A 12,650-nucleotide genomic window follows, 5' to 3' on the forward strand; every position below is an offset into this window, starting at 1 on the left:
CCCTAAGGTAGCTGAGACCCTGTAAAAGATGCTAATCCTCAGGGGGAGAGGCTGGCTTTATTTTTCATTTCTGACAAGCGTGTGCATGGAAGGAGACGTGTTTAGGTGGGCTGAGCTCTCCTTCAGCAGCACGCCTGTGACTGCTGCCCGGTGCTGTGGCACGTGGCCCCAGTCCCCTCCCCGTGCACGTGCTGGGGGCAGCTCTGAAAGCACCCAGCCCCAGGTCCCGAAGGTTATTGTGTCTCCTCTTCATTTTTGGGTGCCTGCGCCTCCCTCCCACGCGGCAGGACCAACAAGGGCCGGGACATCAAGACCATCAAGTCCCTCCGTGTGCTGCGGGTCCTGAGGCCCCTGAAAACCATCAAGCGGCTGCCCAAGCTGAAGGTAACGCTGCCCGCCCCCGGCGCTAGCGTCGTGATTAAACAAGCCATTTCCAGGGCGTTTGCTGTGCTTTAGGAGCCCTGTTTCCAAACACGGCTCCTCTCAGACTGCTCCACATCTGGCGGTGCCGTGAGTTATTTAAAGGCAGCCCAGCAGATAGATCCGAGCCGGGTGCTCTGCCAGGGACATCGGGGCTGGCACGGAAAGCAGGCAGCAAAGCCCAGCTGCTCTGCTGGTGGAGTACACGGCCCCGGCTCTGGGAGAGCTCAGATCCCTCTCCAAAGTTCATTATCTTTCCCACCAGAGCAGCTCACGAACAAGCCCAGATTTTGCACGCTGTGCTGTCCTCGTGTCACAGCAGGGGGGTGGTTCCCTGCTGAATAGCGGGATTATTCATGCAGTGCAGGTAGGATCGTGGATTTCACTGCTTTAGCTGATGGGGTATGGAGCCAGAAAGGGCTGAGAGACCAAGGGAGCCCTGAGTGATCCCCATGAAGGGATATTTTTGGCTGGTGGATGAGGCCCAGGGTGGCACCCCAGAGACAGTTTTTTGCCCCAGCTTTTCCTCCTGGTGGGTGGATGGTCTTTGGCTCATGTCACTTCATTTCTGGGCGTCTGCCACCATGGTTGCAGAGAGCACTGGAGGCTCTTTCCTCCTTCCTTGCTCTCCTACTGGGAGTGGGAGACGTCTTCCACCCAGTAGTGTTGAGGAAGATTTGGGCCCTGCCCCGTGCCAGGGCTGCTGGCTGCCCACGGTGAGCTGTGCCCTCTCCTGCAGGCTGTCTTCGACTGCGTCGTGACCTCCCTCAAGAACGTCTTCAACATCCTCATCGTCTACAAGCTCTTCATGTTCATCTTCGCCGTCATTGCCGTCCAGCTCTTCAAGGGGAAGTTCTTCTACTGCACTGACAGCTCTAAGGACACGGAGAAGGACTGCATGTAGGTGCCCCACGCAGTGGGCCGACAGCTCTGGCAGAGGCAGGGTGCTGGGCGATGTCCCTTTGGGTATCCAGCGGTGGAGTCCTTTGCTCATTTTTTGGCTGTAGTTTCTTGGGATGGGCGATGTAGTCCGAGTCCTGTCCCATTGCTGTGTATCAGCACTCTGCATCCTGTTGTCTTTCCTCCTCTCCCATTTCTTTGCTCCCTCTATTTCTTATCCAGCCTCTCCCCCTCTGTGGTGTCCCCTCACCACGCGCTGCCCCCAGGTTTAAAGCCCCCATCTCCTGTCTGGCGATGTAAAGCAAGGCCTCTGCTCTCTCCCAACCCTGCAGAGGGAACTACGTGGACCACGAGAAGAACAAGATGGAGGTGAAGTGCCGGGAGTGGAAACGACACGAGTTTCACTACGACAACATAATCTGGGCACTGCTCACCCTGTTCACAGTCTCCACGGGCGAGGGTTGGCCCCAGTGAGTATTTTCTCTGTCCTCTTCCCTTGAATGGGGTGGGCACGTCCCCGTTGTGTTGGTTGGGTTAATTGGATATACCCAGGTGGGACGGGGGTTGGAACTGATAGTAGCAGGGAGGGCTGAGAAATTAGGGCAGGACAAAAGAGATTTTAACCCCTAGATGAAGTTGGTGTTAGCTTCTTCCTTAGAAAGTGAATGATGGATGATCCCTGCTCCTGCATGGCTATAAGATATATATGATATATTAATTGTGGGTCAGTTTTAGTGTTGGCTGTAGGAACAGCCCTCTTTCCATGCCCAGGAGAGCCTGGGACAGCACGGACAGCCCGAGGTGGATCCCATGGGAGGTGCTGTACAGCGGCAGTCCCAAGGGACACATCTCTGGTTGCTCTTCTTCACCTGTCTGCCCACAGGGTGCTGCAGCATTCAGTGGACGTGACGGAGGAGGACCGCGGGCCCAGCCGCAGCAACCGCATGGAGATGTCCATTTTTTATGTCGTCTACTTTGTGGTCTTTCCCTTCTTCTTTGTCAACATTTTCGTGGCTCTTATCATCATCACCTTCCAAGAGCAAGGAGACAAAATGATGGAGGAGTGCAGTCTGGAGAAGAACGAGGTACAGTCTGGGGAGGGTTTGGGACCGTGGGGCTCCCTGGGCATTTAAAATGCTGTCCAGCGGTGCAAGTAACCCATAAAATAAGTGTGGCAGCCAATGTCCCCTACATCACCGTTGGTCAGGATCTGACGCACATGGTTTTGTTCCAGAGAGCCTGTATTGACTTTGCCATCAGTGCCAAGCCCCTGACACGCTACATGCCCCAGAACCGGCACACCTTCCAGTACCGGGTCTGGCACTTCGTGGTCTCCCCGTCCTTCGAGTACACCATCATGGCCATGATCGCGTTGAACACCGTGGTGCTGATGATGAAGGTGAGCCGGGCAGGGTCAGGCTGCCCTGCTTAGGGTGGCGGGGAGGAGGAAGATCAGATCCCATCCTGAATGGGACCGGAGGGTACTGAGCTTGTTCTTAGGAGATGCTTTGAGGCAGAGCCTGAGCATCTTTTTGCTGCTTGACAAGAGGGTTAGCCTCAGCTAACCAGGACAGCTTTTCAGAAGGCTCTGAGCAAGTCCCTGCAAGTTTCCATGTCCAGGTGAAAAATGTGACCACGTAGTTTGCTTGTCCAAACAGAGTTGTTTGTTCCTAAGCCTGGGTTTGGGGACTTTTTCCAGTTTCCCACCATGAAAACTTGTTCTCTCCACACTCCAGCTCTTGAAACTTTTAAAAAGTGAAAAGGAGTAAGAAAACTTCCAAATCCTGTAAAGGGTTATCTCTGCTGCAGGAAGATCTGCAATTATTCTGTTCTTCCTTCTCGAAAGCAGAGCCCCTGTCCTGGGAGAGGGGTGGGGAGGGGATGAAGAAGGTGGTCTCTAGGCACCGTGGGCAAGGAGCAGGGGCCTCCACATCTTCCTGGGGGCAGACATCAGTCACAAGAGGCTGGCTGGCCCCCTCCAAGTTTGCAATGTCTGTCTCCATCAGTACTACTCTGCTCCGTACACCTACGAGCTGGCCCTGAAGTACCTGAACATTGCGTTCACCATGGTCTTCTCCTTGGAGTGCGTCCTCAAGATCATTGCTTTCGGCTTCCTGGTGAGTGGCTGATCCTGTTGTTGAGGGCGTTAATTTGCACTTAGCACACCTCATCCCTCCCGTTCACGGAGGGAAGGTGTTAATAACACCAGGCCAATGCCATCTATTTTGGGTCCCAGCCTGGGAGCTGTTTGGAGGCTGGCGGTTGGAACCATTTCTTTGGCTCCCGTTAGACTTCCCACTGCTAGATGCTGGTTTCTCGGTCAGCACAGTCCTTCCAGGCTTCCCGGGCCAGCAGCCAGAGCTGCTGCAGGTTGTGAAGCCCAAAGGGATCGGTCGGTTCAGCCTGCAGCAGCAGGCATCCTGCAGCCAGAGCTTGGCACTGCTCAGCTTTAATCAGATTTCCACTGCTGCGGGTGGGTGTCGTGCTGGGGGAAGCCATGCTGCAGGGCTTTTTGCCTCGTTTCTTCTGTGCTTGGGGCATGGACCATGTACCGTGCAGTCCATGCTGCCACTGTGCTGGTGGCAGTGGTTTCTTGTCCCTGGGAGCCACTGGGTGCCCATGCATTGAGCCAGACCTGACCAGCAGTGAGACCTCTCCATCTAATTCCTGGTCCTCAAGTCCCCAGCTGCTCGTTTAAGTCCCGGGCTGCTTTTTCTTTGCAACCCTTGGAGGACACAGCAGCCTTGTGGCCCCAGGGGGTGGTGTGAAGAGTTATTGCCACCTGTGGCCACCAGCGGGCTGGGCATCCCGGTGCCAGAGCAGCCAGGGAAGGGATCCGTGCGTGCCTCCTGTGAGCTCTGCATGGGGATGGGGATGTCCCAGTGCCCTTCAGACTGGCCACCCCGATCTCAAATCCTTGCTCCTTCTCTGTTTCCTCCTGCAGAATTATTTCCGGGACACCTGGAACATCTTCGACTTCATCACCGTCATCGGCAGCATCACGGAGATCATCCTGACGGACACCAAGGTGACAGGCTGGGCTGGGCTGGGGGGGGCTGGCAGGGTTTGGGGGGCTCTTGCCATCCCCTGACCCCCCTCCTCCTCCTCTGCTCGCAGCTGGTGAACACCAGCAGCTTCAACATGAGCTTCCTGAAGCTCTTCCGAGCGGCTCGGCTCATCAAGCTGCTGCGCCAGGGTTACACCATCCGCATCCTGCTCTGGACGTTCGTGCAGTCCTTCAAGGTAAGTTCCCCATGCCCAAGGCTCCTGGGGGTGCTGCTCCCCGGGCCTTGCTGCCCTGCTGGCTCGCAGGAGAGCTGGTTTGGAGCAGTTTACCTGCTCGCTGCTCTTTCTGTATGCCTCTGGAGCTGGACCCGAGCTGAAGGAGATGACTCATGTGCTTCCCTCGCAGGCCCTCCCCTACGTCTGCCTCCTGATCGCGATGCTTTTCTTCATCTACGCCATCATCGGGATGCAGGTGGGCACGGACAGCTCGGCGAGCAGCCCTCTGGCACGGCCGTGTGCTCAGCACCACACTGCACTGCAGCCGGCCTGGGTGCCCAGGGGGGTCCCAGGGGTGGGAGAGCTCATTTGGGAGCCTGTGGCACTGCTGGGACCTCAGCTGCCCTCCTCACCTGTACCTCTGGGGACATGGGGGCTCAGCTGGGCACCCCGTGTGGCAGCTGCTCCCAAATCACCACCCCTTCATCCCACAGGCGTTGTGCTTTTAGGGGTTGTACCCAATACCTCTAAAACCAAAGGGACCATGGCAGGGCCACCCGCAGCCGTGCACCCACCCATCCCTCCACCTAGGGTTTTTGTGGGCTCGATGCTGGTGGGATCCCAATTTGAGGGCCCTGCAGCGACCTACCAAGGGGAGGTCCTCCCCACGCTCCAGCCTGGTGCAGAAGTGGCACGTGAGCGAAAGCTCCCGGTCAAACATGTGCCGGTGGGGCTGCCTCGGTGACTAAGCCCCACGCTGAGGCTCTCACAAAGCATCTCTGCTCACGCTCGGGGTCCGGAGCCGCCGGGTGAGCCAGCCACCGCGATAACCAACGCGCTCAGCGCTAGGAGGGGTCGGGGAGGGGAGGGAGCAGATTTTGGGGAGTGGGCAGCGCGGTCGCCTCCGGCTCGGGCTGCTCGGCAGCGCTGGTGTTTGGCCTCCTCCCGCCCCAAGAGGCGCGTGGCTGCTCTTGGCCCACACAATCCCAGCACCGGCTCCAGGTGTTCTCCGCGCTAAACAACTGCCATCTGACTCAGCCCCCCTCCCTGCCGTGTGGTAGTATTTGATTTATTTTATTTTTTAACACTATTGTGAACAAATCCCCAAGCAGTAAAGTCTGTGGGCGTTATTTGAGCAAAATAGCTGGAGGCAGAAAATATTCTACAATTACACATTGCAAAAAAACCTGTACAGGGAAAAAAATACTCTGCAGTTGGTGTATTTTTAGATTCACGGAAAGTGGAATAAATATTTAACAGTAATAACAGCACATTTTTCCAATTTGAGGCACTTTGCAAGCGTTCCTTGTCCTATCGTGGCCTTGGCTGTGGGTCATTGTTAGGATATTACCCAAATCTGGGGACTCATTGCCTCTTTTGGCCCTGGGGACCTCCTGGGAAGGGCCGTGGGCTGGTAACCCCCAGTGTCTGTCTGTCTGTGGTGAGCTAGTGGTCCGTCTGTCCCTTGGGCACTGAGCATTTCCCCACCCTGTTTGTGCCACTGTGCCCGACTCCAGCATCGCAGGTCATCTCCAGCGGCCAAATTCGGCTCATCCCAGCCCCCCTGAGCCCCCATTTCCATGGCAGCTCAGCCTCCAGCAGCCTCTACCACCTCCTGTCCTTGCTGGGCAGGATTTGTGCCTGCATGCCCTCATGGGGCTGCTTCTCTACCTGGGCTCTGGGGCAGGATCCATCCCACAGCACATTGTGCGCCCCCAGCCAAGGTGAGCACGCAGCCACTTCCCCAGCACCGGCGGTGTTGCCCGAACCTTTTTCTCCCTCCGGCAGGTTTTTGGCAACATCAAGCTGGATGAGGAAAGCCACATTAACCGACACAACAACTTCCGCAGCTTCCTGGGCTCCCTCATGCTCCTCTTCAGGTAGGGAACCGCAGGTGGGGGGCTCGCAGAGGGGGCACCTCCCTCCCCGCTCCATCCTGCCTGCCGCGGGGTGCTGAGCGCGGTGCCTTGGGCGCAGGAGTGCCACCGGGGAGGCATGGCAGGAGATCATGCTGTCCTGCCTGGAGGGCAAGGGCTGCGAGCCGGACACGACGGCGACGTCCGGGCAGAACGAGAACGAGCGCTGCGGCACCGACCTGGCCTACGTCTACTTCGTCTCCTTCATCTTCTTCTGCTCATTCCTGGTGAGTTCCCCGGCCCCGTGCTGTGCGTTCTTGGTTCCTCGTTTAATTCCATCTCACCCTGACTTCCCTTCCTTCTCTCTCTCCCTTCCCTTCTCTGCTCCCTCTCCCATTTCCCTTTCTCTCCGCCCTTCTCCCCCTCACCTAGATGCTCAACCTGTTCGTGGCCGTCATCATGGACAACTTCGAATACCTGACCCGCGATTCCTCCATCCTGGGGCCTCACCATCTGGATGAGTTTGTCCGGATCTGGGCAGAGTATGACAGAGCAGCGTGGTATGTAGCCAGCTCCTTCTCTCCCGGGCAGCCTCTCAGAGCTGGTTTTGAGCAGTGCCTCTGCCTGTTGCTGCCGAAATCCAGCTGCAGTGCCCAGGGCAGGGCTGCTCTCGCTCACGGTCCTTACAAAGGTACCAGCCAGTTCCCACGACGCCTGGTGGCACAGGCACCTTAACTGAGAGCCTGAAGACATCCGTGGCTGGCCGTGGTGTTTATCCTGAGAGCTGGAGGCTCCTGCTCCCCCTCTCCTCCCCTGCCATCCCGTGGGCAGGTCCCCACGGGAGGTCTCAGCATCCTCCCCAGCCTCTGCCCAAGCAGCCTCCATGGCTGGGTCCCCAGCGCCCCCGGCTCCTTTTGGGGCAGGGCAGGGGGTGGCTTGTCCCAGGCCTTGGGGACATGCTGGGGGCCTGCTGGGCTCCTGCCAGGTCACCTGCAGACGAGATTCAGAGAGTTTTTGAGGGGTTTGGGGATTGTGGAGGCTGGGCACGGGCTTGCTTTTCCCACAGCCAGCCCCCACCTCTCCAAGGTTGCCAGCCCCGGCACCGTGAGGGTGGCTCGTGCCACCCCCAGCCTGGGGACAGCCCCTGTGGAGCCGTGTCCCATCGCCACCGTGCCAGGGTGATGTTGGCTCAGCACCCTCGGCAGATGCATGTTCCCTTTGGAGACCTCACCTCCACTGCTGGCCTCCTGCCTGGTGAGAGGCCAGCTCCAGCCACAGTTTCATTTTTTATCTTTTTGAGCCTAAAACCGTAATCTACCACAGGAGACTGTCCAGGACAGTCCCTGAGGAAGCCCCCCTCTGATTTTTGAGCAAACCACGGTGGTTAGGGGCCGTGCACGAGAGCTGGTGGTCTTGGGGCCACCGGGGCAGCCCCGACCCCCTGTACGGGGCGAGGAACGGGTGAGTACATCCCCAGGGGTCCCGGCACCCACGCAGGGCAGCAGCTCTCCCAGGAGGGGTCTCGTGGGGACAGCAGGACAGCACGCGGGTCCGAGGCCAGGCAGGCTCAGGGACTGGCTCTGCCCAGACGGTTGGCTCAGCGATGGAGAGGGGACGGGGGGAGGAGGGCGAGGAGAAACCAGAGGCAAAGAAGGGTAGGACGGTAGCGCTGCTGCTCTTTGCCTCCTCGTGCGGTTTCCCTCCCAGCTTGTCCAAGGATGCCCAGGAGGCTGCAGCACGCTGCACCTCAGCACGGCCCCCGTGCGCTTCCCAAAAGGGCTCGGAGCTGGGGCTGGGGGCTCAGCACCCCTGCGCCCGGCCCTGCACAGCTCCTGCATCGACTGCTTCGTTACTCCAGCCGGCGGTGGGTGGATACGGGATGTATCCTGCCGCGATAACGACTGGGCCTGGGGGAGAAGGGGTGCGTGTACGGGATAATAATGTGGACCCTTGGCACAGCGTGCTCTGGTGAGAGACCTAGGTGCTAGTGCCAGAGCCAGCGGTCACATTATGTCTCCCTGCCTCGGGGTCCCCAGACACCGGAGACACGATTCGCTCGGCTGCCGGCCTCCCGGGCCCTCAGGAGGAGCAGAGAGCTGGTGGCACTGGGGAGGACGCGGCTCCACCAGCAGGGCTCGTGGCCCAAACCGGCTGCAACCTCCCCCCCTTGCCCCAAAAATCCCAGCCCTGTCCCAGCACCAGGTGTCAGTGGCCGGGGGCACGTGGGGCAGAGCGAGGAGGCGTGAGCTGGCCTGTGATGGAGAAGGCGGCCACTGATGCTCCCAGCTTTCCCCTCTCTGGGTCTGACGGAGCCAGAAGGAGAAGAGCCATGCCCCGCAGCTGGTCCTAGCCCCCCTGGTTAAGCTCTCCACCCTCTCAGTGTCCTATTAACCCACCTGTGCTTCCTTTGCAGCGGCAGGATCTCGTATAAGGATATGTACAAATTAGTACGGGTGATCTCGCCTCCTCTGGGCCTAGGAGAGAACTGCCCCTACAGGGTGGCGTGCAAGGTTTGCCTCCCAGTCCTCCGCCACAACCTGGCCACGGGACGCACCATCCACCCCTCCTTCCCCCCGCTCCACCGCCACCGCGCCTCCCGAGGGAACCCTCACGTTGCTTTCCTTCGAGTTTAAAGAGGTCCGCGGCCTGCCAGGGCCAGCAGCTGTCCCCCCCAGGGGGGGCCCGGAGCCTCCTGGGGGGGTTTGGGGGTGTTTGATAAATTGCACTGCCCCCAGCCAGCCCCCAGCTCCGCCGGGACGCGTGCCACCGTCCCCGCTCGGTGGCATCAGTGGGATCAGGGCTTTTCCCCCCCGATGCCTGTTTGGAAAGGGGGCTCAGGTGTGGTTTGCTCCTGGGGATGGAGGATCTGGGGCTTTTGTTGCTTGGGAGAGGGAGGGTGGGACGCCAGGGTGACCCTTCTCCCTGTAGGACATCTGGGGACATCCTGTGGCACCCTCTTGGGGAGCCAGGTTCTTGTGCATCGTGCCCATGCCTTGCCAGCCCCGCTGGGAGGAGGTGTGGGGGCACTTGTGGGGCCAGGCTGGCTCCATGGGGTCTGTCCCAGCCCCAGCCTGGGCTGCACCTTTCACCCGGGGGCCAGCGGCCACCTGGGCTCCTTCCCAGCCTCTGGAGCTCAGCTCTCCCCCTGCTTGAGCCGGCTTCTCAGCCTTAAATGCAAGGTGGTGGCCAGGCCTCCTGGTGCATCTCTGCACCTCCTTTTACGTTTTTCCTCGGGGTGGCAATCAAGCAAAACCTTGTGCCTGCCGCCTTCTTCTTCCTAGTGCCACGCCACCCATCTCCATGGCACAACAGGCTGAACCAGAGCTCCTCCTTCCTCTTCACCCGTCAGGCATCCGAGATGTGTGAGGGGAGCTCAGGCACCCCTGGCCACAGCCTTCATCCTGCGAGGGAGGAGAGCCTCACCCCACTGCTGCCCGAAGTCTTACGGGATGGGCTGGCACCAGGAGCAGGGCAGAGGAAACCAGACATGATGATCTCATTTATTGGGAGAGGTCTAAGGAAAGGTGGGTGCTTCTTTCAAGACCCTCAGATGTCTCAGCCCCTCAAGGATGGGGTCCCTGCAGCCTTTCCACTCTTCTCTGCCGCCTTCCTGGCAAAGGCTGGGGCTGTGCTGAGGCCCCGAGGACAAAAGACGCCTTCAGGAGGAGTTCCTGCTCTTTATCAGTTGATGTCAGGGCTTAACTGGAAAATGCTGCCCCCCAAAGCTGGGGATTTTGAGGATCTGAGAGATTTTCAGGGGTTCCTGCTGGCCTGGAGCAATTCCCCGAAGGGAACTGATGAAGAAGGAAGACCCCCGTGGACATCACACTTTTGCCACCATGGACCAAATCCCCAAATGCCGACCCTACACTCACCTTGCAGTTTGGTCAGCCTGCCCCATGCAGTGCACAGGTTCCTGGAGGCAGCAAGAGCCCTAACTTCCAAAATAACGTCAGAGAGCAAGCCCACACCCCTTTCCTACCAGGCAATTTGGCAACAAATGCTAGCAGAAAAGCCAAAAACATGTCTGTGACATGGGGGACAGGGTGCTCTGGGCAAGGTGGTGCATGGGCATTTCCGGGGTGCTGTATAGGGGTGCAGCAGGGTGTGGAAGTGAATCTGCCAGGCCGTCTGCAGGTGGGTTTACAAGGGGGCATCGATGCAGAAAGCCTTCCCGTGGAGATCCAGCAAACTGTCCTTGTGCTGGGGAGAGCAGGTCTTGTAACCGTGTCTTGCTCCACTCCTTGGGGCTCTTCTTGCCTTTCTTCAACCCCGTCTGCCTCTGGCAGTCAAGCAGAAATGAGCCAGGAAAGCAGGCATCGCTTCTGCTGCCTGCAAGCATCCCTGGTGTTCGTGTCCCTACGGACATCTGCTCCCGAACCTACTCCCTCCCCGCTCCGTATTCCTGTGCTCTCTTCCCAACAGCAAGCGACGGCACGGTTATGGTCATTTCCTACCCGTGGGAGGGCAGATCTGCCCTAAATTCCTCCTCCCCGGGGACGTGGTGTCTGGGCACAGCGCAGATTTAAGGCGTCTGCTCCGGGCAGATGCAGAGCGTGCAGCCCGTCTGAGAACAGCACGGTCCTCATGCAATATTTGCTGGGGTTTGCTGCAATCTCTTTATTTTCACGGGAATCTGTTCCTCCTTTGTGGTGCAGGGAATCTCAGCGCACAAGACAAAGCCTGGCATATGCTGTGGGTGCTAAAATCCGCCCCGCAGGGAACGGCGGGTTCAATTTCACTGTCTTGCTTCCTTTCCGAACAAAGTTCTCAAGTGTGAAGGCTTGAAGTCACCTCGCGGTGAGGCACAGCAAGTCAGTGCACAGCCAGCTCTGCAGCGGTGCCGCTTACGGGCTGCTGGACCTGGATCTTTTCTCTTCATCATCCCACCTAACAGCCCCTGCTCTTGCTGTCATCCTCCCTCCAACCCTTTTAACGTCTCAGGTCTCAAAGGGGGCGGCTTGTTCCACCTGCTCTACGCCCCAAACCCTCCCTGCGGGTGGTCTCTGTCTCGTATTCACCCCCGAACCACCAGGACTCATCTTGCCGGGGGCTCTTTGGCCCTTTTCTCGCTGCCTTTTCCCGCTGCTCTCAGCACGGGGCTGGGGAAGCAGCCAGCATCCCAGCAGGAGCATGTTGTTTCCCAGCACCCTCCTCCCAGCCCCACTGCGATGCAGCAGCAGAGGTCGGTGCCTCTGCTTTGCTGAGGTGTCCCCTGCCCCACAGCCACCCCAAATATTGCAGCAGCTTGGCACGAGGGGAAGAAGAGGTGGCCGAGCCCGGCGCCCCCACCGGGGAGACGAATTTGAGCATCCCGCTGGCTGTATGGCGAGAGGGAGGCACAGCCCAAACCCCTCAGCCCATCGCAGGGCATTTTTTGGAGCACCCCTCGCTGTGGCGATCCTAGGCTGGCCCTACGAGTGGAGGAGCGCGAGGCGGGGGTCCCTCCGTGCTGCCCCCCCCGGGGGAAACCCAAAGGCACCCCAATCGATGTTGGAAGGGCCAAACAGCTGCCTCTGCCGAGACTCTTTAAACTCCAACCTGGTGGAACTTGCAGCCGCATGCGGGAGAGAGCCAGGGCGGGGAGCATGGCATGCACAACTTTTTTTCCTCCTGATTTTCTTTTTTTCTTTTTCCAGCCGATTTACAGCATGCCTTTTTGCACTGCTGCATGGTGGGGACGCGGTCCATCCGCAGAGCCAGACGGAAGCAACTGGGCATCTTCCTTTGACAAGTGACCCTGGCCCACTGCCTTCTATGCAAGACGCTGCCTCCCAATTGCATAGACCCCACGAGATGGGGATACACAGCCTTCTGGCTATGGGTTAGGTGGCCGAAGCAACCCCCAGACCCCCCCCGGGAGGGAAGACAGGACACGGCGGCCACCGAGCGCTTTTGAGTCGCTGTGGGGCGCAGCGCCCTACCCCCGATAACCCATGGCTCGAGCGCCGTGTATCTGATTTATACCACTCGCACACAGCCCCGGAACCCGTGGGGCGAGCTGGGGGCTGCCGGGGGGCTGTAGGGACGGGGTGAGGCAGGACGAGGACCCCCGGGCTGCTGGCGGGGCAGGCGCTTTGAGGCCAGCAGCGGAGAGAGGGGTGAGTCGCTTTCCGCCGGCATTCCTGGGTCTGTGTGAGCAGTGCTATAAATCCGCAGCAGGACAGTCTCTCGTGTATGATTTGCCTTGATTAACGGGTTTCCTGTTCTTTTCCTGTTTGTCCGTTTGTTGTTTCTTTCTTTCTTTTTTTT

At 59.0% G+C, this 12,650-nt stretch overlaps 1 protein-coding gene across 1 annotated transcript in view; it reads left to right on the forward strand.

Moving 5' to 3' along the window:
- Window positions 1–12,650, forward strand: part of CACNA1E (calcium voltage-gated channel subunit alpha1 E) — a 77,442-nt gene that overhangs the window by 56,232 nt on the left and 8,560 nt on the right. The window contains exons 27-39 of the mRNA XM_032192425.1: window positions 288–384; window positions 1,160–1,320; window positions 1,653–1,790; window positions 2,204–2,405; window positions 2,555–2,719; window positions 3,327–3,437; window positions 4,265–4,348; window positions 4,438–4,563; window positions 4,733–4,798; window positions 6,331–6,422; window positions 6,520–6,685; window positions 6,831–6,958; window positions 8,812–8,908. Coding sequence (XP_032048316.1) covers window positions 288–384; window positions 1,160–1,320; window positions 1,653–1,790; window positions 2,204–2,405; window positions 2,555–2,719; window positions 3,327–3,437; window positions 4,265–4,348; window positions 4,438–4,563; window positions 4,733–4,798; window positions 6,331–6,422; window positions 6,520–6,685; window positions 6,831–6,958; window positions 8,812–8,908 — 1,633 coding nt within the window. The remainder of the gene's footprint in view (window positions 1–287; window positions 385–1,159; window positions 1,321–1,652; window positions 1,791–2,203; window positions 2,406–2,554; window positions 2,720–3,326; window positions 3,438–4,264; window positions 4,349–4,437; window positions 4,564–4,732; window positions 4,799–6,330; window positions 6,423–6,519; window positions 6,686–6,830; window positions 6,959–8,811; window positions 8,909–12,650) is intronic.

Source organism: Aythya fuligula, chromosome 8, assembly GCF_009819795.1.
Source record: "Aythya fuligula isolate bAytFul2 chromosome 8, bAytFul2.pri, whole genome shotgun sequence".
NCBI lineage: Eukaryota > Metazoa > Chordata > Aves > Anseriformes > Anatidae > Aythya > Aythya fuligula.